Source organism: Macaca thibetana, chromosome 1 (genome assembly GCF_024542745.1).
Source record: "Macaca thibetana thibetana isolate TM-01 chromosome 1, ASM2454274v1, whole genome shotgun sequence".
NCBI classification, from domain to species: Eukaryota; Metazoa; Chordata; class Mammalia; order Primates; family Cercopithecidae; genus Macaca; species Macaca thibetana.
This window is the reverse complement of record NC_065578.1, coordinates 38,576,794-38,590,480: the sequence shown is the minus strand read 5'-3', so window position 1 is coordinate 38,590,480 and position 13,687 is coordinate 38,576,794. Positions and strand designations below refer to the sequence as shown.

The following is a 13,687-nucleotide window of genomic DNA, read 5'->3' as shown; positions in this document are numbered from 1 at the left end:
AGGGTCCCGTGGCACATTTGGCCCTCATGGAGGCCTCAAAAGGGCAGGACTAGCACCCTCTTCTACAGAGTGTGAGGAAGGAGCAGGCGCAGCAGGTACATGATGTCAAATTAAGAAGAGGCAGAGGCCAGGTGCAGTGGCTCATGCCTGTAATCCTCGTACTTTGGGAGACTGAGGCAGGAGGATTGCTTGAGCTCAGGAGTTCAAGACTGGCCTGGGCAAAGTTAAAGACTGGCCTGGGCAACATAGTGAGACCTGGTTTCTGCAAAAAATATAAAAATTAACTGGGTGTGGTGGTGTGTCGACTCGGACTGAGGTGGGAGGATTGCTTGAGCCCAGCAGATTGAGGCTGCAGTGAGCCATGATACTGCCACTGCACTCCAGCCTGGGTGACAAAGCAAGACCCTGTCTAAAAAAAAAAAAAAAAAAAAAGGCAGCCAGGACTTGATGCCAGGTTGACTTGGCTCCAAAACCTGCCCTCTCCTTTTCACAGCCTCCTTTCCTGTGAAGTAATAAGGAATTTCTCTAAAGCACATCGCCCAGGTCCCTATGTAAAGATAAAGAAACAGGACTTTGTGTGCTCACCTGGCATTAGGGCCAGCACTGTGCTGCAGTTGTGAAGATGGCCACTGGGTTGGGGGGTTGTTCTGCACCGAATGGCCCAGACTCCCTGTCAGTGGCTGCTTGTTGCAGCCAGTAGGCCTGAGTTGACCACCCTTATTTATGCTCCTGATCTGCAGCCTTGAATGCATCCTTGGCTGTGGGAGGCAACCAGGCCAGAAGACGACCTTGGTAGCTGAGCACTGACCCCTCATCAGCTGTGTGTCCATACGACCTCCTCCCTTTCTGAGGCCTTCTCTATGTGATGTCATTTGGTGGCTGGCTGGGTGGCTAAAGTTACTAGAAGTCTGGCCACCAGGAAGGCCATGACTGTCATACTTTGTGCTTTGCTGCGTAAAATGGGAGTCTCATCATGCTCCTCAGGCCTACTCTGCACACCTGATGGGCATGGCAGCATTTGTGTCTTGAAAACATGCATTTCACAAACTCCTAGCACACCCAAACCATGCCAGGTTACACACTGGGCACTGAAGAGACCACACATTTGTCAGTTTCTTTTTTGTTTTGTTTTGTTTTGTTTTTGAGACAGAGTCTTGCTCTGTCGCCCAGGCTGGAGTGCAGTGGCGTGATCTCGGCTCACTGCAAGCTCCGCCTCCTGGGTTCATGCCATTATCCTGCCTCAGCCTCCCGAGTAGCTGGGACTACAGGCACCCGCCACCTCACCCGGCTAATTTTTTTTTTTTTGTCTTTTTTTAGTAGAGACGGGGTTTCACTGTGTTAGCCAGGATGGTCTTGATCTCCTGACCTCATGATCCGCCCGCCTCGGCCTCCCAAAGTGCTGGGATTACAGGCGTGAGCCACCGCGCCCGGCCACGTTTGTCAGTTTCAAAAACTCTACTGCCCAGTATTGGAAGAAGAGAGCTGTTAAATCAGGGCCTGCAGTGGCAGATAGGCCCCAAGTCCTATGGCAGCTGGGGACTCAGGCCATGTCTCAAGCTTGGGAGAAGGTCATGGGGGCAGACGGGTTCTCTGGGTTGGAAGAGCCTCTGGAATGAAAGAGTCCTATGTCCTCATGTCGCAGGTGAGAAACAAGTGTGAATAAGAAAGGGAACACCAAGTCAGTGCCTGAGTTGGAACTAGAATACCTGTCTCCTGACACTCAGGCCATTGCCTCTTCCAATCCCTGCTAGCTGAGCTTGAAGTCCTAGACTAATGGGGAACTCACCATCTTCCAGACAGCCTGGGCCCACCCTTCATGTACATGGGAAGGCCTCTTCCTCTGCGCTTGCACGCGGAGGACCTCCCTGGTCCAGGTGGAGGGGCTCCTCTCCCGCAGCGTGGCCCCAGGCTCCACCCCTGCTGCCAGACCAGCTCTCCCCAGGCCCCTCTCTGGGGGTGCAGCATGTGAACTCCAGAGAGGCGCATCCTTGGGCACATGGGGAGGTGGAGCCACCCTGCCGGGCTGTGCCTGTGGATAGGGTGGACCCAGGATCTGCTTTTAATGACACGGTTTGGGCAGCTGGACTCTGTCTATTCCAGCAGGTAAATTACAGGCTTAGCAAGTCAGAAATCAAATAAACACTCCAACTCCCAGTGGCTGCTCCAAGGAGAACAGCGGTTTCCGGGAACAACAGAGGCTGAGACAAACCTCCCCACCCAACTCAGCCTAATTACTGCCTGTCACTCCCTGGGACAGGGACCTTTTCTTTGACACAGGACAGCGCTGGTGGGCACCCAAGGTGACGCCAATTTTGGTGGCCAGCTTGTTCGTAACTCGTAGACACAAGCAAACACTGGCAGTCCCCACCCTTGCCCCATGCCCGGCCAGAGACCGCCAGTCACCCTGCTCTGGATGGAATGGATTGCTCTGCAGTGGGGCAGGAGCAGGAACTGAGGTCTCATTGACAATGCCTGGTGGTGGCTGTCTGCAGTTCTGTGCTGAGGCCCGAGGCCCTGTCCAGGTTCAGTGGAAAAGGTACATAGGTTGATTACTGACGTGAGCCATGGGCAAGGGGAGTAGGCTGCGGGGGCATCTGCTCTCTGCCAGCCTAGACCACACATTGGAGCTACTGGTCTTGTCTCTGTCTCAGTGCTGAGCCCCAAATAGGTCAGTGTGGTAGAGATGGTGGAGGGAACTGGAAGCCCACAGGATTCTTTGCTCCTCTGGGAGTCATACCTCTTTCCTAGGCAGGAAACGGGGCAGGCCCAGGGCAAGGGAACATACATGACATAAAATATCCCCAGTGGCCAGGCACGGTGGCTCACGCCTGTAATCCCAGCACTTTGGGAGCCCAGGCGGACGGATCACTTGAGGTCAGGAGTTCAAGACCAGCGTGGCCAATATGGTAAAACCCTGTCTCTACTAAAAATACAAAAATGAGCCGGGCATGGTGGCGGGCTCCTGTAATTCCAGCTACTCAGGAGGCTGAGGCACGAGAATTGCTTGAACCTGGGAGGCAGAGGTTGCAGTGAGCCGGGATTGCACCACTGTACCCCAGCCTGGGCAACAGAGTGAGACTCCGTCTCCAAAAAAAAAAAAAAAATCCCCAGTGGCTTTGTGGAGATGTCCAGCTTATTCTTTTTCTAATATGCTAACTGCACCCTGGACCAAATGAGAAGAATCCCAGAACACACTGCTGAGAACATGAGCGTGTCCAATTATGCCCAGAAATGGCCAGTATTGTACCTGGGAAGGGGCAGAGCCCTTCTCCCCACACCTAAACCCTCTGGTGAATGGAGAAAAGCTCGGGTCAGCCAACCTCAGACCATCCAGGGCCAGCCACAGTCTGACAGGTCCTAAGATAGGACTTCTGTGCTGACTCCAAACAGTGCAGTCAGCACAGGCTCTGAAGCTGCCGTGTGCCTTAGGCCACCAAAGTGTTGGACAGGGTGACAGCCACAAACCCCAGGGGAGGGGCACAGAGGGACATAGAAAGGACCAGAAGCAGGCTGACAGGAAGTAGGCACAGAGAGTGAGGGCCCCTGACACTCCTGCTTGAGCTGTGACAGCATTTAAGGGTTTTCTGCCTCTGCGGGGCCCGATCCGGATGAGAAGGGCGGCTGCAGCAGGGCCGGGCAGGTGGGTGGGCTCAGTGGCAGCCGCAGGCCTTGACCACCATGTTGCGGTGCTTGCGCAGGATGACGTTGTTGCTGCTGTCATAGTAGAGCACAGAGGTGGCGCTTAGCTTGGTGGGCGCGCAGCATGCCTTGGGGACCGCGTCTGGCTTCATCAGGTGCACCTGGCCAGGAGGGGGGTACAGGCAGGGGCATAAGCCCAGTAGCCTCCTCCGAGGACCCACCCAGTCCTGCCCCAGCTCCACCTGCTCCCTGCCCTGGCCATCTCCAAGCCACATGGGAGCAGCACAATAATAAGAAATATTAACAGGAATAAGAGCAGCCTTGAGGGCTCTGGGGGCAGGAGCCGTAGTGACCTGCAGTGCCCAGGGAGGGACACATGGCAGCCCCGGGGGGTGGGGCAAGTGGGCAGGGCACTAATGAGGGGCCTCAAGTCCCAGGCCAAGGGCTTAGACTTCCTCCTGGGGATAATGGGAAGGAGAACCTCATGGCCAGGTTTGTGCCTTAGTGAGGTCCCCAAGGGGGAGCCTGGAAGGACCACTTTTTTCTTTTGGCCCTTCGGACCCCCAGAGGCTCTGCCTCCCCACACCCCAGCCTCCCTCCCCAGGCTCTGGGAGGCCAAGCCTTAGCCCCTCTCCTGTGCTGCTCCTTCCCCCAGAGACCCGCATCTGCCCTCAGCACTTCAGGGCCCTGCATGTGCCCGCACCTCTCCACTCCCCGGGCTCAGCTTGGACCTCTCTTCTGAACATCAGACTTGCAGATCCTGCTCCCCTCTCCGCTTCTGCACTTGGGGTCTAATGGGGCCTCAGCAGAACACGGAGTTCCTCCTGCCCTTACATCATAGCCCCCACCCGGGAGGCCTCCTGGATGACTCCTCTCGCCTTCTCCCTTCCCTGGGAGCAGCCCCTGGCTCAACCTCTACCTCCATGCTGCCTCGGACCACCTGCCCCGTCCAGCTGCCATCACCTGCCAGGTGACCACAGCAGCCCTCACTCGTCCCCTGCTCCTCTGCCTTCCACTACCCCCACCATCAGCCTCCCTAAGCCAGAAAGGTCGTTCTGGAGGGTGACGCGGACCAGGTCACTGCTTTGTTAAACACCTCTGACAGCCTGTCGGGTTGCTTGGAATAAAATCCACCCTCATTCCCAGGGACCCCCAGGTCCTAGGGGAGACAGCCCTGCCTACTCCCGGCATCACCTCCCTCCGCTCTCCTCGCCTTCACTGCACCCAGCCCCTCCTCCCTGCTAACCCTGAACTTGGGGCCAACTTGCTACTGTCTTAGGGCCTTGCAGTTGCTCCTTCTGATGGAACATTCCTCCTCCAGCTGCTGACGTGCCCCTCCTTGTGCGGAGAGGCTGGGCCCAGTCTCACTCCACTGATGGCGCAGCCGCTCTGCTCTTCCTCACAGGAGGCGTCAGCTCCATGGTTGGTTTGCTTCTGTGCCCGCTGACAGCCTCCCCTAGAGCACAGCGCCTGTCTGTTTGCTGCCCAGCAGGCTGTGAGCGCTCACTTTAGTTGAGCCCCTGAGGGGCCAGGGTAGAGAGGATGGAGTCTGGGAGCTGCAGGTGCAGTCACCTTCCCGTGTGCCTCCCACACATGCAGCTGTGAGAACCACACAGCATAAAGGGTGGCTGGGCTGGGCCACCCCACGCGTCCTCATCACCCCTGGGCCTTTCCAAGGAGGTGGCTCCAGGTATCCAGCAAATGCCATTTGACTGCCCAGAAAGGAAGCATTATCATAGGCTCAGAGCAGCTTTTGGTAATTTCTTTCCTCTCACACCAAGGCATTGCATGCACACGTGTGTGTGTGTGTGTGTGTTTTAATTTTTATTTTAGAGACAGGGTTTCGCCATGTTGCCCAGGCTTGTCTCGAACTTCTGGGCTCATGTGCTGCGATTACAGGATAAGCCACCACACCTGATCAAGGCATCACCGTTGAACCTCCTAAGAGGAAAACATAAGGCTGTGGAATACCAGGAACTGGAATTCTAGGTAAAAAGTTCTAGAAGGAAGCCTCGGTGCCAGAATCTGCAAACACACAGAGCACTCCGCAGTGAGCAGCACCAGTGATCCCATCAGAAACCTGCTTTCATCTTTGAAAGTTGCCCCAGACGACAAGGCATCAAAAGCCAGGGGATCCAGAGAAAACACAAATGACCAAGAGAGAAACTGGGGGAAAAGCCAAAAGGTTGAGAGCCAAACCGTCTAGATGCTTCCTGCCTGCGGTGTGGCACAGGTGGGTGTGTGCACACACACGTCCCGCACACTGTACGCACATATCATAGGGGGACAGACCTGCTAGTGTACTCAGGGGCCCGTGTGTTAAGATCACACAGCCCCCACACAGTCTATTTCATGTGCTGTGCCTCTGTCTGGGCACCACACGCAGGTGCGTTAAATGTCCCACAGGAGCATGTGCGATGCATAGAACAGGCACGTGTATACGACTGTTCAGTGTCAGTGTGGAGTGTGTCCGTGTTTGGGTGTGAGTCTGTGTGCTAGTGTGGTTGTATGAGGACCAGTTCCTGCAGAGCTGTGGGAAGTTAGCAACGTTACTGACTGTGCAGAGAAAGCTCCCTGAGACATGGAGCAGGTGGCCTTGCTATCCTCCCAGCTGGCTGGACCAGACCCCTCTCTGCAGGGCCCCCCACCCCAGGGGGCTGGGCAGGATGGACATGGTACTGACCAGGGACTGCAGGATGGCGTGGTTGGTGGCGTTCATGCAGGAGTCCAGCGGGAAGGAGCACTCCCCCTCACAGTAATAGGCCGAGTAGCCTTGGGGGGCGATGACCCAGTCCTAGGGGACATGGGAGAAGGTGAGTCCCATCCATGTGCCCCTCCCTGAGCCTCAGGGCTCAAACCCACCCTCCACCCCTGCAGGGCAGTCTCCCCCAAGAGGCTTGAATCCACCCAGGAACCCCCAGCAGACAAGGCTGGGCAGGAGCTCAGGCGCAACACCCCCCATCCTCTCTGCGTCTTCTCCCCAGCCAGCCCTCCCTGCCCACGCCTCCCAGAGCTGCAGTCACAGCCCATGCAGGGAGGTCTCAGTTACCCTGTGGCAATGCTGACGGCTTAGTTGATTCAGTCTTCATTTTCATGGTTAAAAAAAAACCCTTTCTCACCATATTCTTACTTTAGAAAACTTGGAAAACACAGAAGAAAAAAATACCTAAGAAAATTGAAGTCACTCATGATTCTATGTCCTCCCTACAGATTCACTTCTGATCTACAGGTGGTGATTGTCATTTCAGAAACAAGGAGAGTCAGCAATTACCAGCCAGCCAAGGTCCTGGAAGCTGACGTAGAGCTCGTGCCGACGGCAGACCTGCCGCCCGTGGGAGCCGTGGACGTCATCTGCAGGGACAGAAGGGCAAGGTCTTTTCTGGGGTTCCTGCTCTGTGCAGCTACTACAGGGTACCAGGGTGGGAGATGCCCTGATGAGCACATTTGTCAAATGAATGACAGGAAACCATTTGGTCTCATAAAGCCCATCCCTGGAACTCTGCTTGTACCGTGACCCAGCTGAAGAGCCTGCCATGGCTCCTGACGGCTAGAGTGACACTGTGCTCAGCACTCCCCTGTCCTTCAGCCTGTGAGCGTCTGGACGCGCCAGTAAACAGCCCAGCAGGACCCTCGGCCATCCTGTGCCGCCTCCTCTCTAGAGACCCCTGTGACTCCAGCCCACCCTCTGCTGCCACACCCATTCCTCAGGTTCAAGTGGCTCATGACCAGGCCAGTCAGGGGCTGACTCCCTGGGAAGGAGGGCACAGGGTCGGGTCAGGCCTGTCCCTGATCCTGAAGGGCTTGGCCCAGTTGGGGAGAAAACTTCACATAAGCAGCCGAGGATGCTGCGGGGTGCCCAGGCACAACCGCGGGTCACGAGGGCCTGCGGCTCCCAGGGAAGGGGCAGCTCATTCTGATGGAGGCTCCTGGGAAAGACCTGGAGGAGCCAGGGGGAGAGAGGGGGGCCTTCTGGGTGGCAGGGACAGCCCGGACAGGCCTCTGGAGTGCCGGTCGCCAGGGTGCATCAGGGCAAAAGATGGGGTCAGGAAAGGTGGCTGGAGAGTGGCCGTCAGCTTGAACTGACCTGAGCCTGAGGGCTCTGGGCCACCACTTGGTTCTCACCCTGCCTCTCTCAACTGGAAGCCCGCAGGGCCTCGGCCCCACCCCGCCCAGCCCTCACCAAAGATCCCTGGGAGTCGGTTGGCCTGCGGCAGCTCGTTGGTTTTCTTCGGCTGCCTCCTTCTCAGTGGCCTCACTGCCCGAGGGGTGCGGATGGGACTCGGACTGGCCCTGAAGAAAGTAACCACGAAAGGCTGTCGGGAGCGCGGGGCCCGTTGACCCAGCAGGCCGGCCAGGCCAGGATCCACGCTGTGCCCTGCGACAGAAAGGAGAGAGGGGTCACTCGCGGGCAGTGGCCCTGCAGCGGACACAGCAGGGATCTCTCTGCCGGGGCCTGGGCAGGTCCAGGAGCGTGAAGGCTGAGGACCCGAGGGTCCCTGCTGAGCCTCAGTTTCCACATCTGAAGCCTGGAGTCCTTGGTCCAGCCCCAGCCAGTCCACATCTCTCAAGTTTGAAGATTTTTCCCATGGATCACCTCATTGGGTCCTTACAGTAATCCTGCAGCTCCTTCTTCACAGGAGACCCAGAGTCCTATTGCCAGTGACTTCGAGAACCAGCGGTCCCACCTCAGTCCAAGGACCCCGAGGCCTGTGTTCTGTCTTCCATCCCGCACTTTCTGGGATGTGAATGTCGAATTTATCACCGAGACAGCTTGTGGCAGCATCTGCCAAGTTTAGTGAGTGCTTCTCTGCTGGGCACAGCCCAAGAGCAGGGCATTAACTGTCTCCCTGATGCCCATAAGGGAGACGCCAGGCAGAGCAGAGACATTGGAACCAAGTCCCAGAGCCCAGGTTTCAGCCTGCGGCAGTCCCATTCCAGACCCCAAGTTCTTATGCACGAGCTGGGTTTATGGAGAAAAAAGAAAAGGCTGAAGCAGAGATCTGACCTGGGCCTCAGCCCCAGGAGGAGTGAAGCCTGTAAACAGGGGATTGTCCACCACAGCCGCTTCCAGACTGAGGATGCTGCTAAAACACATGATAACTAACCCTTCACCAATAAAACTGCATCCTCCTGTACTTGTTTGGATTTCAATAACCTTTCTATTGTAAAAGCAGTTAACCACGATAAAGTTTTGAGAAAAAAATACCATTTTAAAGCCCTTCCAACTCCCATACATTTTCATTTTTCTGGGCTATTCTGTCAGTTTAAGTTTTACACAGTTGTCAGCCCAGCAAAGACGTCCTCATTTTTTTTTTTCAGCTTTCAAGTCGCCAGGTATGGCGGCTCACACCTGGAATCCCAGCACTTTGGGAAGCTGAGGCTGGAGGATGGCGTCAGCACCGGAGTTCGAAGCCCTGGAGCTCGTCATCAGATAACGCAGGTTATTTCCTGCTTTTCACGATAAAGATGGGAGTGCAATGGAGCCTCTTCACTCTGTGCATGGGTGAAATTTCCTGATACTGAATTGCAGAAGCATGATTACCAGTTCATTTTCTTGTCTCTTTAAACATTGCCAGTTCTTCAGTTTACACAAAAGCACATTTCACCTCTACTTTACAAGCACAGATGTACACATGTATGTACACACATGCATATATGTGGGTCTGTATAAACACGCAGAGGCACATACGCTTAGACACTACACATACAGATGTATTTATTCCTACATACTTCTCCAGTACACCCTGCAGGTCAAGGACAATGCCTGCCCCACCCTTAGTCCCACTCAAAGGTCAGCCCTTAAGCAGCTGTGCCTCAGTCCCGGTGTCCACTGGCCAGTTGATTGAACCACCAGTGAATCCAGAGACCAAGCTTTGACCTGTGACGTCATCTGCCACAAACAGGAGTGTGGACAAGAGCTGCTGAGACAGGCTGTGAGCTGCAGGCACTGACAGCAAGGAGGCCCAGAGAGAAGCCACTGGGCAGAGCTTGGTTCACGGTGAGTCAAGGTTATGGGGAAGCAGCAGAAATACAAGGACCAGAGCCAGGGTGCAGAGGAAAAGGCAAGACAGGTCACAACGAGGAGAGAACAGAGCAGCCTGTGTGGGGTGGTGAGGGTCACCAGCCTGGGCACTGGAGTGTCACTCTGCGGATTGGCTGACACATGGGGACAACCTGGGGCCCAGGGCAGCCCTCCAGGCTGCATGTGTGGCTCTGTCCTGCGATTCCCTGGGGAGCCCTGGCAGCGTTGGGGCCAGAGGGGCCATCAGTCCTGCATGCTTTGCTCACTATTTGCTTCTGTGCAGCTGTGTTCAAGGGTCTTACGGGGGTCTCCCAGACACAGGATAGAATGTCACATTAGATTAGTTACACCACAGACCCTCACAGAGCCCCTGTGAGCCAGGCCTGGCTTGGGTGCTGGGAACCCCTCTGTAGGCCTCACAGGCCAGGTGAGCCTGACTGGGGACTCGAAGTAGCTAATCCCAGGTTCCCATTTTACAGAAGCAGAAACTAAGGCCCAGAGAGAGCAGCAACTCTCCCAGACCAAGGTGGGTCCCAGACCAAGGTGGGTCAGAGCCAGGATTATCATATACTTTCCAAGCAAATTGCAGGGGCCTGGCTGGGTGTGGCTCGGGGAGATGGGGGTGGCAAAAGGGGACTAACAGCAGGTCTAGGTTCAGAGCCCTGCATCTGGCAGGCCTGGAGAAGCTCCCCCACCCTACTCCTCTCCTTCCTTTTAGTGCTTGAGGAACACAGTGAGGAGCTGATCTGTTTTCCTGTTGTTTTTAATTAAAGTCGCAGCTCTCTGGAGGAGCACAGTCCACCTAGGGAGGAAAGTCGGAGGCCAGCAGCAAACGCCTCCCAGCGCTGGGTAAATGCATTCCTGCGGTAACCGACGTCCCCTGGGGAACCCGGTGGGACCCCCTGAGGAGTGCACCCCCCCCAGATCCGGGTCCCATCAGGGTGCCACCTGCTGCATGGGCCTGAGGTTCGGGCACACAGCAAAGGCACACCCCGTGCTCTTTCTGACGTCGTCCACGGTCAGGCCCTCCCAGAGCTCCGTCAGCGTCAACCCTCTCTTCCTGTGCACGTCAAACACGGCCTTCTCGGTGATGATGCGGTCCACGCACTGCTTCCCGGTCAGTGGCATGGTGCATTTCTCCATGATCTTAGGGATGTTGTCCTTTGTGCAGTGCTCCATGGTGACCACCACTCTGGTCTTCGGACTGGACACCAAGTCCATGGCACCGCCCATGCCTTTCACCTTCTTGCCAGGGATCATCCAGTTTGCCAGGTCGCCGTATCTGGAAACCTGCATGGCTCCGAGCATGGTTAGGTGGAGGTGTCCCCCTCGGATGATGGCGAAGGAGTCGTCGCTGGCAAAGAAGCAGCCCCCGGGAAGCACCGTGACGGTCTGTTTGCCTGCATTGATGACATCGGCATCCACCTCATCTTCCGTGGGAAACGGGCCCAGGCCCAGGATCCCGTTCTCGCTGTGAAGATGCACGGTCATGCTGGGGCTGATGAAGTTGCTGGCCAGCAGGGGGATGCCTATGCCCAGATTGGCGTACATGCCGTCCTCAAATTCCAGAGCTGCGCGTCTGATGATGCGCGTCCTGGCTTCCTTTCTTTTCGCCGTCTCCATTTTCCTCTTTCCTGATGTCAAGCGCTCAATTAGTTTCTCGTATTTCTACCCCTTTATCACACGATCTACATAAATGTTTGGAACGTGGATGTCTTCTGGGGGAAAAGTCCCCACGTCCACGATCTCTTCCACCTCCACCGCCGTGACGTCTGCAGCTTTGCACATGGGCACGTTGAAATTGCGGGCGCTTCCCCTGAAAACCACGTTTCCTGCCCGGTCGGCCTTCCACCCTTTCACCAGGGCGAAGTCCGCCCGGATGGCGCGCTCCAAAAGGAAGTGGTCGCCTTGGAACTCCCTCACCTCTCGGGGCTGGCTCATGATCGCCAGGTGGCCGTCCGGGGTGTAGCGGATGGGGGCGCCCCCTTCCTGGACCAGGGTCCCGTAGCCCGTGGGGGTGTAGAAGGCGGGTATCCCGGCGCCCCCCGCGCGGATGCGCTCGGCCAGGGTGCCTTGGGGCGTGAGCTCCAGCTCCAGCTCTCCTGCCAGGTACTGGCTCTCGCACAGCGTGTTCTCGCCCACGTAGGAACAGACGATGCGGCGGACCTGCCAGGAGGCCCAGGCCGAAGTCCTCCACGCCCACGTTGCTGCTGACCACCTGCAAGTCCTTCACGCCGGTCCTGAGCAGCGCGGCGATCAGGTTCTCGGGGATCCCGCAGAGCTCGAAGGCCCCGACCATGATGGTCGCCCCGTCAGAGATGTCCTTCACCATCTCCACCGGGTCCGTGTAGAACTTGGCGCGGGGCCGGGGCTGGTGGCAGAGAGGCGAGCGCAGCCCTGGGACAGCGCGAGCCCTGAGCAGCCCCGCCGGCGGGGACCCCGCGCCCGAGCGCCGACGCCAGGAGCCGCAGCGCCGCCATGGTCGGCGCGGGTCAGAGGCCAGGAGAGGCGGTGTGCGCCCCGCGTGCGCCCCGGGGTCCCGCGTCACAGAGCAGGGAGGGCGCCCGCGCCCTGACGCACTCCCGCCCAGCAGGTCTCCCCCGCCAGGCGCAGGCTCTAGGCCAGGCCCGCGACCCACCACAGGGAGGGGGCCGCTCCTCCGCTCCGCCCTGGGCTGGGGAGGAGCCCTCGTGTCAGTCCTCCGTGTCCAGCGCACAGACCCCAGGCGCAGGACAGAGTTGAGGTCAGGCTCCGCGTGGAGGGCACCAGCCAGATCCCCTCCTGCCCCAGTGGAGCCTCAGGCACAAACTCCAACCGCCCCGCCCAAGCTTCCCCGCTCATTAGAGACACCAAATATCTAATGAGCAGGCACTGCTGGGTGAGACCGACGGTCATGACCACCCTCACTGGGCATCACTCTGTGCCAAGCACCCTCCTTTAATCCTGTGACAACACGGAGAGTGAGTGCCCCCCCCCCCCACTACAGCCCCCCAGAGCTCAGGTTCAGCCCTCACTGTGAGCGTGGGGACACTATCCCTCACCTTCATCGGGAAGGGTCTTCGCTCTGAAGAGGCTCCAGCCTTGTCCTCTGCATCCCCCTGCCCTCTCCACCTCCCCCACTCCAGCTCCCTGCTCCAACTTGTGCGGAATTTTGCAGTTTTCTTCCCTCTGCACAGAATCACTCCATCACCACAGCAGGGTGCAGGCGTCTCCTCACCTGTAAAGGACCTGCCTTGTCCCGGGTTCTCTCCAGCCCCAGCCCATGTCTCTGCTCCCCTTCCCCAGCAAAGGTTCTGGAAAGAGCTGTCTCCTGCCTCCACTGCCTGTCTCCCTGAACCTCCCCAGTCAGACCCACACTCCACGGAGATTTGGGCCATCAGCAACCTCTGTGATGGCAAAACCCTCGGTCACTTCTCTGTGCTTGCCTTCAGTGCCCACAGCTGGACACAAACGACAAACCCTTGCATCTGGAAACACTTGACTCTGGCATCTTGGTCACCTCGTCCTCCAGGTGTGCTGCTCCCTCCCTGGCTGGTCTCTGTGGGCTCACTGTGGCCCCTCCTTGTGAGGTCTCTGGATGTTGGAGGTCCCACTGCTCTGGGCCAGGCCCTCTTTCTTCTCCATCACTACCTCCTTCCCTAGATGATCTGGTCCCACCCCATGCTTTAAATCCACTTACATGCCAGCACTTCCCTCGCCTGGGTCTTCACGCTCACCTGTCCCTGGAATGGCATTTCCATGAGGACCAGTGAGCTCAGTAACATCCCAGGGGGCTCAGTAATATTCCAGCCAAAAAAGAACCCTTGGCCACACAACTCAAATGTGCCCTTCATCTATCTTTCCCCCAAAAGAGAAATCTATTGAAAAAAATCCACTGGTTCCATCCACACATCATTCAGGCTTCCTCCCGTTCCCTCACCTCCTCGCCAGCTATAAGCATGTCCTGACACTGAAATCGACTCATCTTTCTCCATCTCCACTGCTACCAACAGGCCGCTCACAGCGCCCACCTGCACCACTGTGGGG

At 57.2% G+C, this 13,687-nt stretch overlaps 2 protein-coding genes, 1 long non-coding RNA gene and 1 pseudogene across 5 annotated transcripts in view; 1 reads left to right on the top strand and 3 right to left on the bottom strand.

The window, feature by feature from the left end:
• Positions 1-6,974, top strand: part of LOC126961226 (uncharacterized) — a 35,761-nt gene extending 28,787 nt beyond the window's left edge. Inside the window, exons 5-6 of one of the 2 annotated variants that reach the window (XR_007728226.1) lie at positions 5,539-5,872; positions 6,888-6,974. This is a non-coding gene — a long non-coding RNA (uncharacterized LOC126961226). Of the gene's footprint in view, positions 1-5,538; positions 5,873-6,849 lie in introns of both variants that reach the window. The other variant, XR_007728218.1, reaches the window with a different exon arrangement.
• PPIE (peptidylprolyl isomerase E) overlaps positions 1-13,687 on the bottom strand; it is a 248,219-nt gene that overhangs the window by 233,501 nt on the left and 1,031 nt on the right. The gene's annotated exons all lie outside the window — the stretch shown is intronic.
• The window catches only part of BMP8A (bone morphogenetic protein 8a), a 34,707-nt gene continuing 22,320 nt past the window's right edge, over positions 1,301-13,687 (bottom strand). The window contains exons 4-7 of the mRNA XM_050799730.1: positions 7,820-8,014; positions 6,911-6,990; positions 6,323-6,433; positions 1,301-3,800 (exon numbers count right to left, since the gene is read on the bottom strand). Of these exons, the coding sequence (XP_050655687.1) occupies positions 3,651-3,800; positions 6,323-6,433; positions 6,911-6,990; positions 7,820-8,014 (536 nt within the window). The 3' untranslated portion in view covers positions 1,301-3,650. The remainder of the gene's footprint in view (positions 3,801-6,322; positions 6,434-6,910; positions 6,991-7,819; positions 8,015-13,687) is intronic.
• Positions 10,407-12,141, bottom strand: LOC126960740 (succinyl-CoA:3-ketoacid coenzyme A transferase 2, mitochondrial-like; annotated as a pseudogene). The gene has a single exon (XR_007728099.1). The product of XR_007728099.1 is annotated as a succinyl-CoA:3-ketoacid coenzyme A transferase 2, mitochondrial-like (transcript).